The sequence below is a fragment of the Mauremys mutica genome, chromosome 14 (assembly GCF_020497125.1).
Source record: "Mauremys mutica isolate MM-2020 ecotype Southern chromosome 14, ASM2049712v1, whole genome shotgun sequence".
Classification (NCBI taxonomy): domain Eukaryota; kingdom Metazoa; phylum Chordata; order Testudines; family Geoemydidae; genus Mauremys; species Mauremys mutica.
In genome coordinates, this window is record NC_059085.1 from 36,471,521 (window position 1) to 36,493,805 (window position 22,285).

At 42.8% G+C, this 22,285-nt stretch overlaps 1 protein-coding gene across 11 annotated transcripts in view; it reads left to right on the plus strand.

The window, feature by feature from the left end:
- The window catches only part of LOC123349171 (c-Maf inducing protein), a 198,746-nt gene that overhangs the window by 171,328 nt on the left and 5,133 nt on the right, over positions 1-22,285 (plus strand). For 8 of the 11 annotated variants that reach the window (XM_044987007.1, XM_044986998.1, XM_044987002.1 and 5 more), the window contains 9 exons: positions 9,417-9,482; positions 10,547-10,573; positions 11,020-11,068; positions 12,428-12,553; positions 15,722-15,838; positions 17,423-17,563; positions 18,650-18,697; positions 19,477-19,623; positions 21,247-21,352. In XM_044987007.1, the coding sequence (XP_044842942.1) occupies positions 9,417-9,482; positions 10,547-10,573; positions 11,020-11,068; positions 12,428-12,553; positions 15,722-15,838; positions 17,423-17,563; positions 18,650-18,697; positions 19,477-19,623; positions 21,247-21,352 (827 nt within the window). The remainder of the gene's footprint in view (positions 1-9,416; positions 9,483-10,546; positions 10,574-11,019; positions 11,069-12,427; positions 12,554-15,721; positions 15,839-17,422; positions 17,564-18,649; positions 18,698-19,476; positions 19,624-21,246; positions 21,353-22,285) is intronic. The other 3 variants (XM_044986999.1, XM_044987001.1, XM_044987005.1) reach the window with 1 other exon arrangement.

The window sequence follows — 22,285 nt, forward strand, 5'->3', positions numbered from 1 at the left end:
TACACTGAAGAGTTTCCTGTACAGTAAAAACTTTCTTCCACATGGAGCAAATTTCCAGCGTAATGTCAGCAAGGTCATCTCCCAGTTGCAAAATTGTAAGGAGGGAAACATCTGCTGACAGATTTGGCTGTATCTCCACTTCAGCTGGCTGATTAAGCTCACATATTGAGGTCTGTACATCCACAGCAGAGGAAAGGCTGCCTGCAGCCTGACTCACTGAGGCACCAGTTGCAGGCTGCACATGTATGCAGGGGTCTCTGGGATTGCTTAGTCTTCAGATTACGTGGGAGTTCTCCTACCTTTAGGGAATATAAGCAATTTTATGTTACCAAAAAAAAAAAAAGAAAAATGTGTTCCCCAGTTTATGTCTGGAGACATCGACTGTTGTCAGCCAGGCTAATATATAAGTGAAAAGAGCCGCTAAACCAGCTGCAAGAGCAGAAGCCACTAGGAGAGGCAGCAGCCACGGTGCTTGTAAATTTTCCCATGACCATCTTTCCTCTTTATTATTATTTGTTTCCACTGCTGTCCACAATGTGCTAGATGCTTTTGAAACCTAAAAGAGCCCCAAATATCTTTTGACTTGGGCTATGCATGTAGGTAAGTACAGGACAGAGTTAAGTCCAGTGGCAGAGATGCTTGGCGAAACTTACACTGCTGCTATTTGAGCTTTGTATCTGCTGGGAACATTAGAGGACTTCACTCTCCAGAGCTGTCGATCCAGCAGCACTACATTTACCTTTAAAACAATAATGCTGAGCATAAGAGACTTCCGGCTCCTTTTTCAGACAATGGCAGCAGCATTTTCTTACTGACCCAAGTGAGTGCCCAGTAAAAATGATTTCAGCCCTGAAGTGCCGGTCCAAATCTGGATCCACACTGCCCATAACTCCAGGTTCTCTGATTGCACACATCCAGTGCAGCTTCCCCAGCCTCCTCTGCATTCCCCAATAGGTCAGCACCATACCCTGAATATCCCAAGCAGATTCTTTGATGTCATGTTTATCAGGGTTGCCCTGGGCTGCTAATATGTTTTGGATTGTTTGCGCTGCATATGACATGTGGGCAGGTTTTCATTTTGGTGAAAGGCGATACCAGGAAAGGAAAATGTATTATGTCTGCCTGCAGATGATTGCGATGGCCCTAAGGCAAAGGCAGTTTAGGCAGAGATTTAATTATTATTGGTGGCTAACATTCTGGGCTGACAGCGAGACGGTTTTCTGGGTACGTTACAGTGTTTGCAATGGCAAGTGGTCACTCTGACAGCCTTCACGTATTTAGCACCCTGATACCCAGTCTGCCTCTAGCTTTCCATGGACTCTGCAGATAGCTGCACGCTCAGTAACACACAATCCTGACATTCATTTTTGCATGTTTTGGGATTTTAAGCTGAAATCCTGAATAATGGCTGCACTGGGGCTTCTTTCTCGCAGAGGCCCTCCATGGGATTAAAGGGTTGTGATTAGTAAGTCAGAGCTTCCAGTTCAGCAACCATTGAACAGCTACATGGGAAATTTTGTCATAGGCACTTTTCATTATGCCTTCTGTGTCTTTGTGCACTAACCCTCCCCTGCTGTGGCCTCTTTGTCTGGCTCATTGCAGTGGTTGTTAACATTCAACCAGAGATACTCCAACTCCCTTCCTTTTTCCTGTTTTAAACACCCCTGACTTGCCCAACAGGGCTTTAGAGCTTTACAGGGACCAAAAAAAGAAAAAAATCAACCTTGTGAGTGCAGTAACCTGACGTGATCTGTAGAGAGTGAGAATGTGTTTGAAGAGAGAGTTGGAGGCTTCTAATAAATTTTAGTTTTATTCTTGTTGTTTTTCTGCAGTGGTTATTTCATGATTCCGTAGTCATGATTTGACTGATACAACCAATTCTCAAGAGTGACTAGAAAAGGAGATAGATACATGACAAGAGGTTACCTGTATTCCATGTTCAGATTACACTTCCGTGTCCAAATTCTAAATAGTTCACTTAAGGTAGTTTGCTTTTTTCCTAGTGTTTAAAATGGAATCTGGTTTATTACTAATGTTCCTCATAGACCTTCCTCCACAAATGACACGTGCTGCTTGAAGTAGATAATATCCCAGCTTTAACAGAGAGAGTCACAGATTTCTGCATGACTCTGTCTGCAATGTCTCACTCTCTCTTCCCCTTTAATAAGCTGCTTTTTTTCCTCCTCCCAATTTCCTTTGAAGATCAGCCAAAAAAATTGATTAGAGCATATTATTAATAATCACAACTCTCCAGATTGCACAAGAAAGGATTTTCACAATGTAAAACTTAACCTGAGATGTCACAGCGACTTCACGTATTAAACCTCAAAGTAGGTTTACGCTTTTAAGCTTATGTTGGGAAAGATCTTTAGGTGCTTAACTCAAATGGGTATTGAAGAAGCCTTGAATTTCTTAGCCCAGTCTTTTGGCAATGGTCTGTCTCCTGGTTTAAAGGATCACTTTTCTAATTGAATCATAGAATCATAGAATCATAGAATTCAAGATCAGAAGGGACCATTATGATCATCTAGTCTGACCTCCTGCAAGATGCAGGCCACATTAGCCGATCTACCCACTCTTTTAGCAAGCGACCCCTGCCCCATGCTTCGGAGGAAGGCGAAAAACCTCCAGGGACACTGCCAATCTGCCCTGGAGGAAAATTCCTTCCCGACCCCAAATATGGCGGTCAGCTGAACCCCGAGCATGCGGGCAAGACTCTCCAGCCATACCCTCTGAAAGAGGTTAAGAATATCATATTATTGACCCAATTTGACCCAATTAAGTACCAGTTTGGCACTTAATTGACCTATTGACTAAGCCCGTTATCCTATTATACCATCTCCTCCATAAACTTATCTAGCTTAATCTTAAAGTCATGGAGGTCCTTCGCCCCTACTGTTTCCCTCGGTAGGCTGTTCCAGTATTGCACTCCCCTGATGGTTAGAAACCTTCGTCTAATTTCAAGCCTAAATTTCCTGACTGACAATTTATATCCGTTTGTCCTCGTGTCTACATTAGCACTGAGCTGAAATAATTCCTCTCCTTCCCTGGTATTTATCCCTCTGATATATTTAAAGAGTGCAATCATATCTCCCCTTATCCTTCTTTTGGTTAAGGAAAACAAACCGAGCTCCTCAAGTCTCCTGTCATACGACAGGCCTTCCATTCCTCGGATCATTCTAGTGGCCCTTCTTTGTACCCGTTCCAGTTTTAACTCATCCTTCTTAAACATGGGAGACCAAAACTGCACACAATACTCCAAATGAGGTCTCACCAACGCCTTATATAACGGGACTAGCACTTCCTTATCCCTACTAGAAATACCCCGCCTAATGCAACCCAAGACCGCATTAGCTTTTTTAACGGCCACATCACATTGCCTACTCATAGTCATCCTACGATCAACCAGGACTCCCAGGTCCTTCTCCTCCTCCGTTACTTCCAAGTGGTGCGTCCCTAGCTTATAACTAAAATTCTTGTTAGTCATCCCTAAATGCATAACCTTACACTTCTCACTATTGAATTTCATCCTGTTACTAATACTCCAGTTTACAAGGTCATCCAAATCTCCCTGGAGGATATCCCGATCCTTCTCCGAATTGGCAATACCTCCCAACTTGGTGTCGTCCGCAAACTTTATCAGCCCACTCCTACTCTTGGTTCCCAGGTCAGCAATAAATAGATTGAATAAAATAGGACCCAAAACCGAACCTTGAGGAACTCCACTGGTAACCCCCCTCCAACCCGACAGTTCCCCTTTCAGTACTACCCTCTGCAGTCTCCCCTTTAACCAACTCCTTATCCACCTCTGGATTTTCATTTCGATCCCCATCTTTTCCAATTTAACCAATAATTCCTCATGCGGTACCGTATCAAACGCCTTACTGAAATCCAGATATATTAGATCCACCGCATTTCCCTTGTCTAAAAAATCTGTTACTTTCTCAAAGAAGGAGATCAGATTGGTTTGGCACGATCTACCTTTCGTAAAACCATGCTGTAATCTATCCCAGTTGTCATCGGCCTCCTGCTCCTTAACCACTCTCTCTTTCAAAATTTTTTCCATTACTTTGCATACTACAGATGTTAAACTAACAGGCCTGTAGTTACCCGGGTCACTTTTTTTCCCCTTCTTGAATATAGGAACTACATTAGCTAATCTCCAGTCCAACGGTACAATCCCCGAATTTAGAGATTTATTAAAAATCATCGCTAACGGGCTAGCAATATCACTCGCCAATTCCCTTAATATTCTAGGATGAAGATTATCTGGGCCCCCCGATTTACTTCCGTTAAGCTGTTCAAGTTTGGCCTCCACCTCAGATACCGTAATGTCTACCCCCATATCTTCATTCCCATCGGTCCCTCTATCACTATTCCTTAGCCCTTCATTAGCCTCATTAAAGACCGTGGCAAAATATTCATTCAGATATTGTGCCATTCCAAGATTATCCCTAATCTCCACTCCGTTTAAAGTTTTAAGCGGTCCCACTTCTTCCTTCTTGGTTTTCTTCCTATTTATATGGCTAAAAAACCTTTTGCTATTGGTTTTAATCCCCTTCGCTAGGTCCATCTCCACCCGTCGCTTTGCCTTTCTCACTGCATCCCTACACCCTCTGACCTCAATAAGGTAGGTTTCTTTGCTGATCCCTCCCATTTTCCACTCCCGGTACGCTTTCTGTTTTTTCTTAATGACCCCTCTAAGACGCTTGGTCATCCAGCTCGGTCTAAAACTGCTACCTACGAGCCGTTTTCCCTTTCTCGGGATACATGCCTCTGACAACTCCTGCAATTTCAACCTGAAGTAACCCCAGGCGTCATCTACCTTTAGATTCCTAAATATGTTGGTCCAGTCCACTTCCCTAACTAGTCGTCTTAATTTAGTAAAGTTAGCCCTTTTGAAATCGTAAACCCTAGTCTCAGATGCAATATTAATTATCCTCTCATTAATTTTGAAACGAATTAGCTCGTGATCACTTGAGCCAAGGTTGTCCCCTACAACTATTTCCTCAACAAGGTCCTCATTACTCACCAAAATCAGATCTAAAATGGCATCCCCCCTCGTCGGTTCAGCAACCACTTGATGTAGGAATTCATCAGCTATCACGTCTAGGAAAAGCTGAGCCCTATTGTTATTACTAGCATTAGTTTCCCAATCTATATCTGGGAAGTTAGTCTCCCATGATCAAGCAGTTCCTATTAGTGTTTACCTCCTTAAAAACATTAAAGAGCTCTCTATCCGTCTCCAAGCTAGATCCTGGCGGTCTATAGCACACCCCAATCACTATCCCGGGTGAGGCTCTGGTAGTTTTCTTCCCTAATGTGACCATTGCCCACACAGACTCCGTATTAACCATTGCATTGCTAGTTATTTCATTACATTTCACCTCCTTATTGATATACAATGCTACTCCCCCACCCTTACCTTTGCATCGGTCTTTTCTAAACAGCACATACCCTTCCATACCTGTACTCTAGTCATGGCTACCGTTCCACCATGTTTCGGTTATTCCTACGATATCCGGTTTCAATTCTCGGACCAGGAGCTCCAGTTCCTCCATTTTATTACCTAAGCTTCTCGCATTGGTGAACAAACATCCTACCTTTTGCTGTTGGGCTCCTCTCACTCTTCTCACCCCGCTCGGTAGGGACACAGTACTACCAGTATGACCTGTCGATCTAGTATCCGTCCCCCCCCTCTTTCTTACACCTAACCGTCCCCCTCTGGCTATATCTGTTGTTATCTTCTTGTTCTCACTCCCAATGTATAAATTTGGCGTGGAGTGCACCAGGGCCTCTCCCAACCGTCTCCCCCCAGACTGCATCTAAACATCAACAGTATATGTATAGTAGAACTTCTGCTGCTGCCTGATTGCGTATTTCTGATTCCCAATGAGGTGTGCGGTTGACCGGTCATTTCGTTACTCTGAGGTTCTACTGTATTTAATCTTGAGTTATTTGGGAGCAAATCGTAGGTCCAGTGACAGTAATTTTCAAAATGTAGCTGCAGATTGAGTATGAATTGCAAACGGTGAATAAATGGTGTCCAGGAGGAGTTTGGCTTTGTCTGTCTTATACAGAGATCTAGTGGTTAGAGCACAGGACTCCCAAGATTAATTCCTGCCTCTGCTACTGCCTGGATGTATTTTGCTTAACCTTTTTATGCCCAAGTTTACTCATCTGTAGAACAAGGATAATATCTCGCAGGCCTGTTGTGAGGTTTAATTAATATTCGTTTGTTAAAGGGCCTGGAGATTCTCTAATGAAAGGGTCTATGTCAGTGCAGAGTGTTTTTCTTGCATTATCACCAGTCATGCTCCCAAGCAGGCCCATCCCCAGCTGCTATTACATTTGAAGGCATTAACTCCTACATGGAGATGATGGAAAACCAAACCTGCTCCTCTAAAGAATTCCTTCTTTGGGACCTGCTCCCTTGAAGCACATAATGGAGCTGCCTCAGTGCCGTTCTTGCCTAGTGTCTGTAAAACTGGCAGTGCTGAGAGCTGTGCTCACAGTCCACAAAAGTGCTGTGTGTTTTAAGGAAGAAACTCTGTGAATGAAAGCCCAAAGAGCACTGTAGCTGCAGTGGACTTGATTCTGGTCTCACGCTGGTTGTACACCGGTGTAACTTCCCTGACTTCAGTGGTTGCTCCTGATTTACACCAGTGTGACAGAGGGCAAGATGAGGACTGATGCTTTTTAGAATCACTGGCAGAGACCTGGGGCTTTCTGTTGCAGAGCACCGTACCTTTGACATGAGATTTGCTTTGTGCCTCAAGTACTGAAGATAACAAGAGGGCAATAAACAAGTTGGATTTATTAGAGGACATAGCCAAGATTCTCAACTGTTGTTTGTTTGAAGTCCTGGAGAAAACTGAGTCATGCTGCCACCTTACACCAATTTATTTTACTGTTTCTTGACAAGGGCGTTCGGGTGGGGAGGGGGGGAAAATCTCTAAATCATGTCCCTAAACTCTATGTTGTTCACAGTATTTGAGACCCTTTGCCTGCTAGGAGGAGCTGCTCAGAATGTAAATGTGCTGATTATATGATCATGAAAAAGCAGGCTGTTCTCTGGAGTACCGGAACCAAAAACACGTGCCTTTTATTATCATGTTTCCTCACTGAGTTACACATGTCGTATGACAGAAATGTGCCTAAAGTGGGAATTGAACCCAGGTCTCCTACATGGTAGGGTGAAAGAGAGACCACTAGGATATGGGACTATCCTAGCTCACAGGGCTCTTGGATCACTCATATATGTGTTTTTATGCCTTCAGACTCCCGAGGGGTTGTGGTGTTTGTTGCTCTAAAGAACTGGAAGCCATAGCAGAAAAGGGTGCCAGGTTTTCCAGTGAGCAGGAGTCATAATACGCTTGGCTATATTTATTTGCCTCCCTTGTTAATTTGATCATTTTGATTGTCTTGCGTTGGAATTTCATCAGCTCCTTACATTGTTGTTAATAATCCTATATTCATGCATGCAGATTTTCTTTGTGTCACTGATGTTTAGTGGACTGGATTTTACTGTATGTTAAACTGCGTATCTGAAAGATTGTGGAAAATCTGTTTTATATGTGATGGGTTGACTTGGCTCCACTAGGGAAGGCTGCTAGGCCCTTTGGATACAGCTCTTGTCTATATTTTCTTCTCTCTGGGACAGAACCTCTTCTGTTTTTTATAACTGCTGGGTGGGTTCCTGTGTTTATTGCCTGTTAACTGAATGTGATCTTAGTGTTATCAGTACACGATGAACATCCGAGAACATTACGCTTTGTTCATCTCTAAAGAGACATCATAATTTTGTGCCAAGTTTGAAATGAAGCTTGAGTCCCTACTCTCCTAGCTTTTAAAACCAATCTAAAAGGCAACAGTGCTAGGAAGAGCTAAAATCTCTCCTACGCCGTCTTTTTTAGATCTTCCACAGTTTGTGTCTCTCATTAAGAGCTTAGCTTGGGATCAGCCTATGTTTCGGCCAGGAGCTCCTGGACTTCTCACTAATAATAAGTGGGAGTGTTAGTATTTAGGACAGAGAATTGGGCATCAGGACTCTTGGGTTCTATTCCCAGTTCTGCCACAGACTTGTCAAATCATTTACGTTCTCTTTGCTTCATTTGACTCATCTGTAAATGGTTATACAATGGTTGTAGTAATACTCTTTGCACAGCATATTGTGTGGCCTAATTAACTAATTGTTGTTTGAGATCCCTTGATGAAAGAGCGTGGAGTATTATTCATCCAAAACATACCTTCCCTGCTTCTCCCTATTGACCCATCCATTCGAGCAGTTTCCACCTGGTGGGCAGATTGAGGGAATTGATTTTCCAGCAAAGGACAGCTGATCATTCCCTCTAGCCCGGTTCACGTGACCATCCTCCTTTGGAAGGCACCTCAGATAAGGTCAACTATGTCTACAGACATTGAAGATGAAAATAAAATGAATCAAGTAGCAGGATACATCCTACTAATGTTTTACAGAGGGGAGATATTTCCACCTATGAATTCTTTCCCTTTTTTTGTGTGAGATCAACTTAAATAGATGTCTTGTCCTCTACCCTCTTTTGCTATGCCTTCCCTCTCCCCAGACTCACATACAACACTGCTGAAGTATTTTCAAAACAAAATGTATCTGTGCAAAAAATAATGTCTTTGGAAAATGACAATGCTGTCTTTTCCCTTTCATGATCTAAATCATCCCTTGGTCTTTGTCTGATTTGAATGGCATCTTTCCCATGTGCCGAGTGTTTTAATTTCTTTTTCTTTGGGCATACTTTCCTCTCTGGAGCAGAGAGTTTACTCTTTTATTCCATTGATTGCATGCCATTTTGTCGTATAATGGAGCGGCTGCCTCTGAGAGGCGGAAGGAAAAACGGTCTAATGAGTTGTGAGTGCGCACCAAGTGAAGTTCACAGAAATCTCAAATTAACTATATGTAATTCCTTTATGAACCAGGCCATAAAATTGCACTTGGTACTTGTAGGGCAAATGTGAAGGCAGCTTTGTAATCTGGCTCATCCCCCACCCTCCACCATAAAAAAAAAAAAAGGTCTGATTAAAGTTCAGAGTGGAGATGTAAATAATAACGGCTTGGTAACTGCAGTTCAAAGTTAGATGAAAATATTACCTAGCAATTAAATGCTAGAAGGTCTCATAAACAACTAACGTCTTTCTGGTGACATGGAGGAGGACTCTGGAGGTCAAGTCTCAGCATTTCATTGTAAATATTTGATTTATTGTGCCATGCTAGAGAACATGCTGAAAATGAAAAGGGAAAATGTCACCCTAGATCATTAGAGTGCTTCAGTAAATCAGAGAAGTTGCTGCTGCTTACAGTCAATGACTTCTGACTCATTGAACCAACTGCTGACAGTCTGTATTAAAACATTTTGGTGCTAATAACAATGTTCCTCTCCTAGGTCGGACTATGATGACTGGAGACCAGCTCTGGCCAGCTTGCTTCAACCTATCCCATTTCCCAAGGAGTAAGTTCACAGCACCAGATTGTTTATTGAGATCCCTGTTGGTGTGATTGTTTTATGGTACAATCTCTACGGTCTGTTAAACCTTGTTGCACTGGAGAACTTGTACTTTGGAAAAGTCCAATGGAACTTGTGCCATGTGGCCACAGAAAAAGAGAGGCATAAAGTTTTCCTGGCCCTGTGTCCCTTTCCCCTTTTTTTCCAAGACAATCATGGAGAGGAATGAGCAATTTGATACACTGGCGGGGGAGTTGTAGTGGGTGAGGAGGAAGTGCATGAATTACTATCCAAGGACGTTTCATCCACGTGATCAAGACTTAAATTGTCTGTATTATGGTGTTTTGACAGAAAGAAGAAGCTGCCCTGCCACCTAGGGAGCAGCCAAGTTCCCTTGGAAACCTATTAATGAGCACTATTGTTTATAAAATGTAACTCTCCAAGGGTGAACATTACAGCCTATAATTGTACAATTTGCTAGCTTATCATGTCCCCCAGTGACCCAGTGCCTTGAAGTAGCAAGGTCCAGCTGCTCTGCATCATGCTACCTGGGCTATAGGATGGCTTGGGAAATATGAAACAGTGGCATCATTTCCCTGAGTCAGTCTTCCTGGGGTTCCCCGGGGGGGAGGATAACTCAGTACCATGATGCAATGCACTTTACAAAATGACCAACAACTGCTTTAATGATGTACGACACTAATTAGTTGTGACTGGGCCTTGCAGTGCAATTAAAGAACACACCTGGGTCTTTAAGGGAGCCAAAATTCTGTTTACAAATCTAAGTTCAGTGGCCAAATCGTGAAGTCCTTTAGTCTTTCTGCTGACATGAACCTCCATTTAAGTTTAATGGGAATTTTGTCTAAATAAAGACTGGGTAAAAACGACTGGATTTTGTCCCTGTGCTATTGGTTTTTCGTAACTGTTAAATGAAGGGGGTTTTCTATCTCAGTCTATGTCTACAATATTGTGGGCTGCAGTTGCTTTGCATGTTTAGGGAATGTGTTGGTAAGAATTGCAAAAATAAATAAATAAATCAAATTCTCAGACCTTTCTGTTTTTAATTGCAGGGCTCTTGCGCATGAGAAATTCACAAAGTAAGTGTTTGTTTCTTTAAAATGCCTTTCTGTGATACCATAAACAAGTCAGCACTAGCAAGGGTGGGTCGATTGGCGTCTTGTCTCCAATATTTTTGTCTGTGATGGTCTGAGCGTATGTTCTGTTAGTAATAGTTATGTGGTTTACTTCGCAATTTACTGCGGCAGCAAAAGTCCATGGACTAAAGACATTTGCTACTGATAGAATTTACAAAACAGTTTGTCACTGTGCATCATCGAAAGCTTTCCAAGCCTTGTTTAAATAGGCACTATCACTTTTAGACCTCCTACATCTTGTGAACGCTGTTCCATTTATTTCTCTCTAAACTGCAAATATATAAATTTAAAGTGTAAGCCACAAGAAATGTGACGCCTGTGTGAATTCTGCAACCAATCAACTGTTGGCTTTCATCCTTCCTTTTTTTTTTCTTTTTTTTTTTTTTAAGGGAGCTGAAATATGTGATTCAGAGATTTGCGGAAGACCCAAGACAAGAAGTGAGTCTCTTTTTCCAATTTAAGCAGAGTAATAATCAAAGGGATTGTTAGTGCACTTGTCAAACGTTCCTGCATGAAGCAGTACAAGTACCAGTGCACTGTGCAGTTCTCAGTCTGCTGCCCTTGATTCACCTAGAGAGCCGAAATGCATTCAGGATATAGGCTGCAGTATTATGAATGGCTTCTTGCCTTATATATAAACATGTCCTCCATCCTCTGTGGCAGAAATTAGTTGATGATGTCATTGCTTTGCAGTAAAGTGCAACCAGCAAGAATTATTTTCCTATTTGCTTTATGCTCCCTCAGGCTCTTCCTCGTCTGTTGAAAACAGGGGAGCAGCAAGCTCTGGATCCTGTGATTTACAAAACAACAAGTTTTTGTTTAGCTGCGTTTCAGTTTCGTTGGGTGCCAGTGACTTTGTTCTCATGAACAAAGGAGGGTATTCCTGGAATCAGTGCCTAACTCTTGCGTCATGACGGCTGACTGCTTCACAGCCACATATGTAACTTGTTTAACATAGTCAGCTGCAGCTGATTCAGACAGGGCCTCTCCTCACCATTAATCTTCTATATCAGCATGCAGTGAAAAAGAGCTACCACAGAACTACAGGCCAGGAGCAAGCTGAACCTGAATTGTCGTCCGTGCCGAGAATTTTTGGCAGTCGGGGTTTTTTTAAGACTCTGAGTCAAACTCGCCACTCTGGGGTAACCACATTGACTTCTGTAGAATTACACCACTGATTAATTTGGTCCAAGATTATTATGTACCCAAATGCAAGCTAATTAGCTTCACCTCCCCCTCACCAAAAACCTGAAATAAAGCTATGCTTATTAAAGTGAGAAAGTCACAAGTGGGACTGCTTGCTGTAATGCATCAGAGTCCAAGAAGGGGGAGGACTCCTCTTAAAGACCCCTTGCATCTGGTGAGGTTTCATAGCAGCAGGAAGAATAACAAAATTTCATAAGTTGAATGAGCAAGCCTCAATCTGCCACTGTTGGTGTTCCGCTCACACCAGAAACGAAGACACACGTGGTGAAGGGAGCTCAGCTATTTAAGCCTTTTGTTTTCTAGTGGAGCTGCTCTAGATTAATGCTGTTTTGAGCTCTGTGTGAAGGAAATGAAAAGAGCTGTTCAGCCAGCATTGATAGAGTTCCACTCCTTGTTCAAGTGTTGATTCCGTTGAGTGATGCAAAAATCATGAATTGCCTGCAGCTCTGTAAATAATAATATTAACACCAAAAGAGGAATCCCCCTTGCTTTGTGGAGTGGCTGCTCTGGGGATGCTAGGTGACATGCTGGACGTGCTGAGAATATTGGCGGTAACCCTAACCTTCCAAGTGTCTTTGCTTTGTCTGGCAGGTCCACTCGTGTTTGCTGAGTGTGCGGGCTGGCAAAGATGGCTGGTTCCAGCTATACAGTCCTGGGGGAGTGGCCTGTGATGACGACGGAGAACTATTTGCCAGTATGGTACGTGTCTGCAATAACGTGAGTTTAGTAATTTCTTTGTAGTCTTTAGCCAATATGTAGCTGGTGATAAGTAGCTTTATTTGCTTTGTCCCTGTCTTGCGAAATTATGACACTGTGAACCATCAGTGTTTAACCAGTAAATCCAAACCTTCATATAACCAGTTGTAATCCATTGTTCTCACTTACAATGGCAGTTTGGCTTGTATGTTAACAAGAAAGCCATACCCGTAGTGTTTATAGATCATTAAATAAGCTCCCTCAACACAGCCTTAAAACAAACAGAAACGGGTGTTTTTTAAAAGGAAGTTAGGAGCTCCATTTTCAGAAGTGGATGCTGTCTCACACAATGCAGGAGTGGCATCCACACTTTTGCACATGCAGACTGAGCATTTGTATGGCAGAGACGGGCACTAGCACAATAAAAGACAGACGGATGTGCTTGCACATGCAAATAACTGAATTTGCATTCTCATTTTTGAAAATCTGACCCATTTATTTTATTGGTATCACACTCCCACCCCCAAAACTCCCATTGGGTGGTGATCACCATTAATGATCTGATTGTCAGTAAAATACAGTCACCTAAAGGGATTTTGTTCATGACACCCACCTCCAAAGCCGTCGGTCTGAGGATTGTAGGTTACTGTGGATTTTCAACAAAACCGAAACATTGGAACCAATGGAACACACACATTTTAACATTTCTGTCTAGCGTCTCCTCTCCATCTACATGTTTTCATATTCTGTTTTCTTCTTGGGGATATAATTGGAGAACATCAACATTGCGCTGCCAGTTATTGTTACTGTTAGAAATCATGGCAATGGACACAGGAGATCCGAGTTCATTTCCTGGCTCTGCCACAGACTTCCTATGTGAGCTGCTTACATCCCTCTGTGCCCAATGCGTAATGTAAAGCGGGGAGATATTCCTTCCCCACTTCCTGTTGTGAGGAGACCTGTCTTAATGTTTGTGAGGTGCTCAGATCCGACAGTGATCTGTCACTGACTTAAGAGCTTAAGTCCCATAGACATTTTTGAAAATGATTCTCTTGGGTGATGTAAGTACCTACATGCCCATCTGTACAGCCACTGAAACTCAAGCTGATCAGCCAATTGTGAACCAGATCCTGGTCACAGCTTAGCTTTTTCGCTTCTGCGTTCTGTCCTTGCCAGTCCTAATCCCTGTCTTTGTTAAACCTGAATCATTGCTCTTGAGGGAGCTGTGTGACTGCATGGCATTGACAAGCCCACGGTAGCATGAGAAAGCACGATGCTCCTAGCCCATAGCGCTATGGCACAGCCTGGGCTCTTTAAAAGGATATTGATAAATATTTAAAGAGCTATGAATGACTAACTGTAAAGCTTGAAAAAAATCCTGTTCTGACTTGAACCTTAGCATTTTAGTATTTTTTTTTCCTGCTCTTAAAAAAAAAATATATATATATTAATAGGGACATTTGCCTGAAAATGAGACCCTTTTGGCTTGGACAGTGCCTCGCTCACAGACAGCAGCAGCAAATCAACACTTAGGAAATAATGATCCTTTGTTAATGGAAAGTCCTCGCTGACAATAAAATGAGGCATGAAAAATGATACAGTAGTATATGATCTACTCTGTGTGCAGAATGGCTTCTGCTGTAGAATAATTCAGTGTTTTCCATGAGGTTTCAGCTGTTCTCTAGCAGAGTCCAATATCGCGGTAACACTGAGGAACTTCATGAGGCCTGGGGCAAAGCTTATAATATGGATCTCCTCTAAAACATCTAAGGCCATGAGCTTCTGTGGCCATACCCTATATGGAGTCTGTATAGAAATCATACCTCAAACCCCATTTGTCCTCCATCTGTTGCATAGTATTCTTTGCACGCACACGCAAATCCAAATTTTCGTTAAGACTTATGCAATATATGTGGCCACTGTGTCGAAATGGTCTATCTGCTGTGGAATAGCCATGCTGTTAGCTCCAGAGAGATGCAGCTCTCACTGCATGCTGTGCCCAGTGTCGGCTTCGCCCAGGAGAAGCTGTAAAAGGTCACACACTGTTCTGCGAGGAAGGCAATGCATGATTTCTGTATCGCATTCTATGTGCAGTGCCATGGTGAGCGAGAAGTCCAGGACTCCCCCACTCTCCATTCCAGACACCTTGGAATTAGAATAAGGTCTTTGCCATTCTCTTCTATGGGAGGAGTCTAGTTTCTTGACTGAATTTTGCAAGTGACTTTGCATTCCTGGCATAAAACTATCTCTGCGTATGTTGTGATGTCACGCAATCACGGCTCCGAGATTGGCCGTAGAATATGGAGTCTGTGAGCTAGTGGAATGACTCAGCAGAGAAGAACGAAGAGGGACTCAGTGAAGTCTTATTTTCAAGGGGGAAAAAAATGTGTGGAAGAGAAAGCAAAACAATGTCTCATGAATGGGAAAAGAAATGGAAGTTTCTCAGCTTCTGGCTCAGCTCACTCCTGTGACCTCTGTGAGGGAACCCTGCCTTCCCAAGGCATTCCTCTCACACATGCACACCCCAGTTTTCTAAGCAGCCACTCTGATAGGCTAACCTCTTGTTCCAGGGAACAGGTGGTGGTGCCCCTTGTCAGAAAGACTTACTCGCCTCGCTCAGAGGCTCTCATCCAGCTAGGTCAGCAGCACAAAGCAAAAGCCATCAGCAGCGATCCAGTGGCCTCTATGAAATGGGTTGATTGCCAATACCACCCCGGTACTTCACCTGGCTTCCTTATTGGCCATCCGAGAAGAGAAACTGAACTACAAATGAGAATGAAAGCTGCCTTTGGGCTACTCTCCTGTCCCTCCAGATCAGGGCTCTGTGGGGAAGACTGCACTGCCACTGCCCACTTGTCCTTGGGTAATTGGAGGACTTTTCCTGAACTGTCAGTTCAGCTCCTTCAATAACCGTATATTCACTAATGGCCAGAATCTGCTCCCACGACTCATGCTGGGTAGCACTTTTCTCAGTGAATTAGTACCATTGAAATCAACGAGCGATCAAAGGATCATTCAGGCATGCAAAGATGGCCGCCTTTGCAATGAAGCTATTGAAATATCGCAAGCGCTTTGTCACAGTAATGACTGCTACCATTTCCCTTGCAGTAGATGGGATGTGGCTCTTTGACTGTTTTAGGGACATCCACATTACTTCTCTAATCTTTACCTCTCTTCTCTTCTAAACAGGTTCATATTTTAATGGGGTCTTGTTATAAGACCAAAAAATTCCTGCTTTCGCTGGCTGAAAACAAACTTGGACCCTGCATGCTCCTGGCTCTGAGGGGCAACCAGACCATGGTGGAGGTAATTCCTAGAGTAACCACTCAGATATGTTTTGTGGGCAATAAATCGTATCAGAATCCTTGACTGCCTCTCCCAGAACAAGACCTACTGGGATTATAGAAGCATTAGGCCAACTTTAAAGCTATTGTATAGTAAAATCAAACAAATAGTGAGGGATGTTCTGTTCTTTTGATTATGAGGTTGCTGTGAAATATTGTTTTGCCACAATTATGAGCATGAGATACATGAAAGGTGGCTGTAGATAAATTCGGAAAGATGTTCACTGTAGTCAGTCAGAGGTTCCATGATGTTGTGTGCTTTTGAATCAAGAAATGACAGTGATTGCAATGGCTGCGTAGAATAGGACAGACAAAGGGAGAGGGGTTGTGAGGGCTAGGGAACCAGCACAGCCAATCCTTGAGGAGGCTGATGTCTAGTTCAGCAGTGTATGGAAGGGGGAGATACGTAGTGCAGGACAGGACAGAAGCTTTTAAAGACATTCAGATGCCCTGCATAACTTTTATACATAAAACTCCATCTATAGGCTCCATCAAATGTTAAAAAACATGTATTTCTCATAGCTAATCATATATTTTATGGGGTCACACTTTCAGAAAGAGTATTTTAAACTGCACATGCAAAATTAGCATCCAGGTAAAAAGTGCATTGGAAATTGTCATTTGTTTGCACCAATGTGCACTTTTAGTGCATGGAGTGGCATATTGGTCTTGCACTAAGAGGTGTGCCATGTCATTTTTGTGGGTGCCTTTTAGAGGAGGCGTCTTTGGAAATGTGGCTTTATGTTTTGGTTCAGAGGGAAATATGGGATGATTAAATAGGGAGAAGGAGTTTTAGTTCTTCACTAGGTTATTTCATTTACTTTAGGTAATTTTAATCGTATCTATATTAAGAGGCAGTATTGCTCAGTGGGTAGAGCGCTGACTAGGACTCAGCAGACTCGGAGGCCGGGGGGGTGTCTGATCCGAGCTCAGCCAGTGCCCTACTAGGCGCCCTTGGGCGAGTCACTTCACTGCTCTATGCCTCAATTTCCCCATCTCTAATATGGGACATAATGATACTGACCTATTCGTAAAAGCACTTTGAGAGCGATTGGTGAAAAATGCTCTAGAAGAGCCTTTAGGTATTATCATCATTTATTATTTATTATTAATCCCTTCAATAGTGGGGGATTTGCTGACTGAAGTTGCCTGAGTTCTTCTGATGCTTGAATTTTACATTTTTAAATAGATTTTGGTAAAAAGAGAAAATCAGTCAAAAATGATCAGGAGAGAAAAGCTACGTTTTTTAATTGTCATGTGCTATTGAATGACTGAAGAGGACAGACGTAGAGGGTAGGGTGGATAGGTCACGTGTTCAGAGACCAAAAGCCATTCTTTACCATCAATAAATTAGGATTTGTAGATTTTAAGGCCAGAAGGGGCCATTAAGATCACCTAGGCTGACCTCTTGCATAATAATGCAGACTGTAGAATTTCACCCTGTAGTTCATGTCTATCCCAGGATAGTCACCACAATCAAGATATTAATCAGAAATGAATCGCAAAGCTCCCACTGAGTGATCTTCTTTTTTTGTTCTCCTGCTAGATTCTGTGTTTGATGCTGGAATATAACATCATCGACAACAATGACACGCAGCTCCAGATCATCTCTACCCTGGAAAGCACAGACGTGGGAAAGAGAATGTATGAACAGCTGTGTGACAGGCAGAGGGAATTAAAAGAACTGGTATGTCACCCTGCATATGATATTGCCACAGTACATAGCAGCCTGGACTCTCCAGAAATGGAGGTACAAAGGAAAGACAACCAGGGTGTGACGTTCCCTGGAGCAGTAGAGTGGGAACTGTAATCAGAGGATTTCACTGTACATGTATCCCTAGTGTGATATTTCTGTGAGTTTGAGCACATATTATGCTCCTGTATGAGATTCAATAACCTGTCTCCAATAAGCGTAAAGAACAATGGTGACATCGGACTGTACGTCGGATTTGTCACATCCTGCTACCTTATTACACACAGGTAGCATTTGGGTTGCAGCACAGCCTGGCATTTTGAAGTGCTTAGAACTTCATCATCATCATCTTTGGGATGCAGCTCTAGTGTTTTGTTCAGATCCCAGGTGATGGACCTGAGGCCTAAATCAAATGGTCTGAAGAGTTCAAGCAGCATTAAAGCTTGTGAACAAGTTCCTCGTGTTGAATTTCCTGGTTTTAAACACAAGAGTTACAAATTCAAAATGAATTTTGTCCATTTTGCAGTGATTCCTCTTGGTCCTTCCAAACATCCTATCTCTTTTTACACTCTGTCTCTGTCTCTGTCTCTGTGTGTGTGTGTGTGTGTGTGTGTGTGTGTGTGTGTGTGTGTGTGTCTCTCTCTCTCTCTCTCCACTCTGTCCAAAGAAAGAACGTGCACAGATTGACAATGATTTACTAAAATAAAATGAATGCTCTGACCAGCAGCAGAATCCTACCCTGTTCCTACATCTTATCCCCGCTTCACAGGGTTATTTCATCAATGAGGCTAACCTCATATTGCCAGGTTGAACCCAGGCAGAGCATTGCACCAAAAAGCATCAAGTGCTCGAGCATGGAACTCGCTTCAGCAGCAACAAACCTATCTTTGTTCCATTGCTGCTGCTTACTTTGAGAATAAATTCAGTCCACCTAGAAGAACAAGGCAAGCTGGTGGGTGAACTGGCAAGAAGCTTAGGAACTGGGGCAGAGTATGTTCTGGCTAAAAACTTGCTGTACTCTGGTTGAGATCTGAAATGCGGACAATGGCCTGTGTAACCTAAGTATGTTCTCTGTTACAGCAAAGGAAAGGTGGTCCCACACGGTTAACACTGCCATCCAAATCCACAGTAAGTTAGTCTTGTTAATAGAAAAAATAGGCTTTGCTTTCCTTTTTTAGACATACTGATGTACCGTTGGCACAGGGTGCACAGGGAGAGATTGGCCCCAGTAATTTTGCCAGTCTAAAGGGCAGCCGTTCCATTGGGGATTCTACAAGTAAGGGGAAATTTGCGCTTTTAGGTCTGTGCAGCAGTTTTTAGTGCCACTACAAGTGCAGCTCAGATTGTCAGAGTCGTATCCGTGCGTAGATTTGGAATTTACAGTAGAATCTGGTGTGTGGAGTTGAGGGCAGGATTTTACAGAAAACTTAAGCAAACTTCAGAATGTCTGATTCTGGACTCTACATTTGAAAGTCTGAAACAGACAATCACCGTTAAAGTTGGCTACAATGACGTACACCTTGATTAATGCCAGTGAAGCAGTTAATTGAGCGGAGCAGAATTGGGGCCTAGAACTTGAAATGGAATAGACTTTGGATCTGGGTAAATAACATGTCTTGTGGGTAATCTGACAATGAATCCCACAGCTTCCATAACAACACTTGCAAAGAAGATTTTGTTGTAATGTTAGACTCAGCTGGGTTCATTTTCCAAGGGTTTATGAGGCAGTGCTGCCACAAGTGTTCAGCTCTTTGCCAAACAAGCAACCATGCAGAGTAGTTGTGGTTTATCGCTATAAATATGCGGCGCAATTGTGCAACACTTGCTGGCCAGTATATCAGTCAGGTTACCGCAGATAGTTGCAGGCCGAGTATTCTCCTGTTTATCACACTGATATTTGCTTTCAGGATGCGGACCTGGCCCGGTTATTAAGTTCAGGATCCTTTGGAAACTTGGAAAACCTCAGCCTAGCCTTCACCAATGTAACGAGTGCCTGTGCTGAGCACCTCATCAAACTGCCTTCGCTCAAGCAGCTGAACCTGTGGTCAACTCAGGTATGTGTTTTGCAGACAGAAGGACCGAGACGGAAGCAGTGCTGACTAATTCTGAAATTGCAGGTTATGTCATTGTGAGAAGAATGTGAGTTCTGATGCGTGAAGAGGCCTCCTTAGAATGCATTTGCCTTCCTGCTATTTTTACATGCTGGTTTATGGCTTAGTCAACCATGTTTTCCTTATTTTAGAATGCATATTGTCATCTCGGGGTAAGAACTGCAATGCAAAACTGCAAATATTTTCAGACGTTGAAATGAATTTCTTTGGTCACATCACACCTCTTTAGTGATTGCTGCTTATCAACACTCGAGTGCTCCAGTCTTGACTTTGTGAAACAAAATTTTAGATCATAGATGTCAGTGTGTTTGCCTCGGAAATGCTAGTGCTTTCATTCAGTTAGGAAAGAGAGACAATTCCATGTTATATATCTGACCAATCTCAACACAGTCTGTAGATAATGTTCAAGCTACTTGTAGTGAATCATCCATGAATTGTGATGAATCCAGCATTTAAAAAACAAGAACAGAAGAGGGGGAAAAAATCAAATAATGAATAAATGTGAGGAAACTGCAATCAGCTGATGGTGATTTTGTTAACAGAAAGAGGCCAAATTGATTAAATTAATTACCCTACATTTAACAAGAAGGGCATTTAAGATTTTATTTTTCTTTACATTCTATGCTGGTTTTTGGTCTCCAGGGTCCAATATTGAATAGATTTTGTCCCTCATGGTAGAGCTCACCAGAAATAGTGCATTGATTCTCAATTTGGCTGTGCAAAATGAATGGCTCTTTCTCCTCAATATTTCACATGAACATTTTTGCCATTTTGTTCTACTGAGTTTTGCGAACAACAAATGTCCCTTTTAGGTGCAAAATTGGACAAAATGTCTCACCAGAATGTTCAGACTTTTGATATGTGAATTCTGGAGATGCCTCTTGCTCAAAATGAGTTCATTTTTGTTGGGCAAGGAGTCTGATCTCTTGCACACAAAAAAATGCACAAATGTTGGGGTGAAATAATACTCTGGTTTTTTGTTTGTTTTGTTTTTTAAGTTGAAACGTGAGATTCCAAGTTTGGAGCCATTTTGCCTTTGATTTTGAATATTTTGTGCAGCAACATAGAATTTAAAAATAGCAGAGATCAGAGTCAATAAGACCGTTGCCCTACCAATACTATATTGTTCCTGGCACCAAAGTAGCCAGCTAATGCTAATTGGTGTGATACAGTTGGGAACTGGGCTGAGACTGCCATATGCCTATTTCACATAGACTGGATGGGAACTCTCTAGTATAAAGGGCACATTTTCAAAGGATTCAATCCAGCGAAGGAATGGCCTTGTAGATTGTAACTCAGGAGATCTATTTTCAAATTGTGAAACTACCCGAAACTTGTTTATGACATTGAGCAGGTGGCTTAATTTCTCTGTTCCCCATCTGTGCAATGTGGATAATATTTCCTTCACCCTTCTCTCTTGTCATCTGAGATTGTGATAAATCTTGGGGGTCGGGGGGTTTGAAGTCTCCTATGCAGACCACGCCCTGAATATTCCACATACCCAGCCAAGCTACTTGCAGAACAATATTCTACCTGTTTTTAATGGAGTTTGCTTGTGCCCTGCAGTTTGGAGATGCAGGTTTGCGGCTTCTCTCTGAACACCTCACCATGCTGCAAGTGCTCAACTTGTGTGAGACCCCCGTCACAGATGCTGGGCTGCTGGCACTGAGCTGTAAGTGACCCAAATACACTCGAGGGGGAATTCGTGTGTGCCAAAGACGAGGATTTCTGTGCTGTGCAATGATTAGAGAGGGCAGTGGGTGTCCAGGTTTGGCTTTCCATTGGCACAAGTAGCAAAAATGGGGATCTGAATCTCCCCAGCCTGCAGGGATAGGTGTTGGATTTGGTGTCCCTCATGGGACTCTCCCTCCAATAGTAATTCACCTCTACCTTATGCTCAGGTCCACTGGTCTTAGACCTGCACCACTTCCTTAATGCTCCCCATTGTGGGTGTACCTCCGTTGGTGGGAGTGTGATCTTATGGGGAGTCAGAGAGAGAATGGCAAAGCCAAGATGGCACGTGGAGCTGCATTATAAATCAGTTGGGCAGCTGAGCCTCTTGGGAGGTGACCAGTTTTATATTCCCCGCTGTGTTTTGTGTCTATGGTTTTGGGGAGAGGAGACCCCAGCTTTAGTTTAACATTATAGGTAAAGAGGAACCTCTGAACTAGCCATTCAGGATCCCACACGTGCTGAGAGCTGCATGAGAGGGCTGGGGAATGGTAGATGCCAAGGTTTATGATAAACGTCATACACACTGCATGTAGAACTGTGACGTAGATCAGCAGCTGTCTGACGTCACCAGAGGTACCAGATGTGTCAATACCTGATGGCGGGGTGAATTTCCAGGCAGAAAAGTCAGGTCAACAATACACTGTAGCCTAAAATGAAATTAGATTGCGTGGATTGGTGATCAGCATATTCTCCTGCACAGTTTAAACACCCTCACAGTGCGGACTTTGTTGTTCAAAATAATGCATAGGCAGCCAGTGCTCTTAAGAATAAAAGCTGCAGTTCGGGCAGTGCTTAAATCCCTCTGAAGTCAATGAGGCTTAAGCACATGCATTAAAGGCCCTTCCTGAACTGGGACCAAGATGCCATTGCC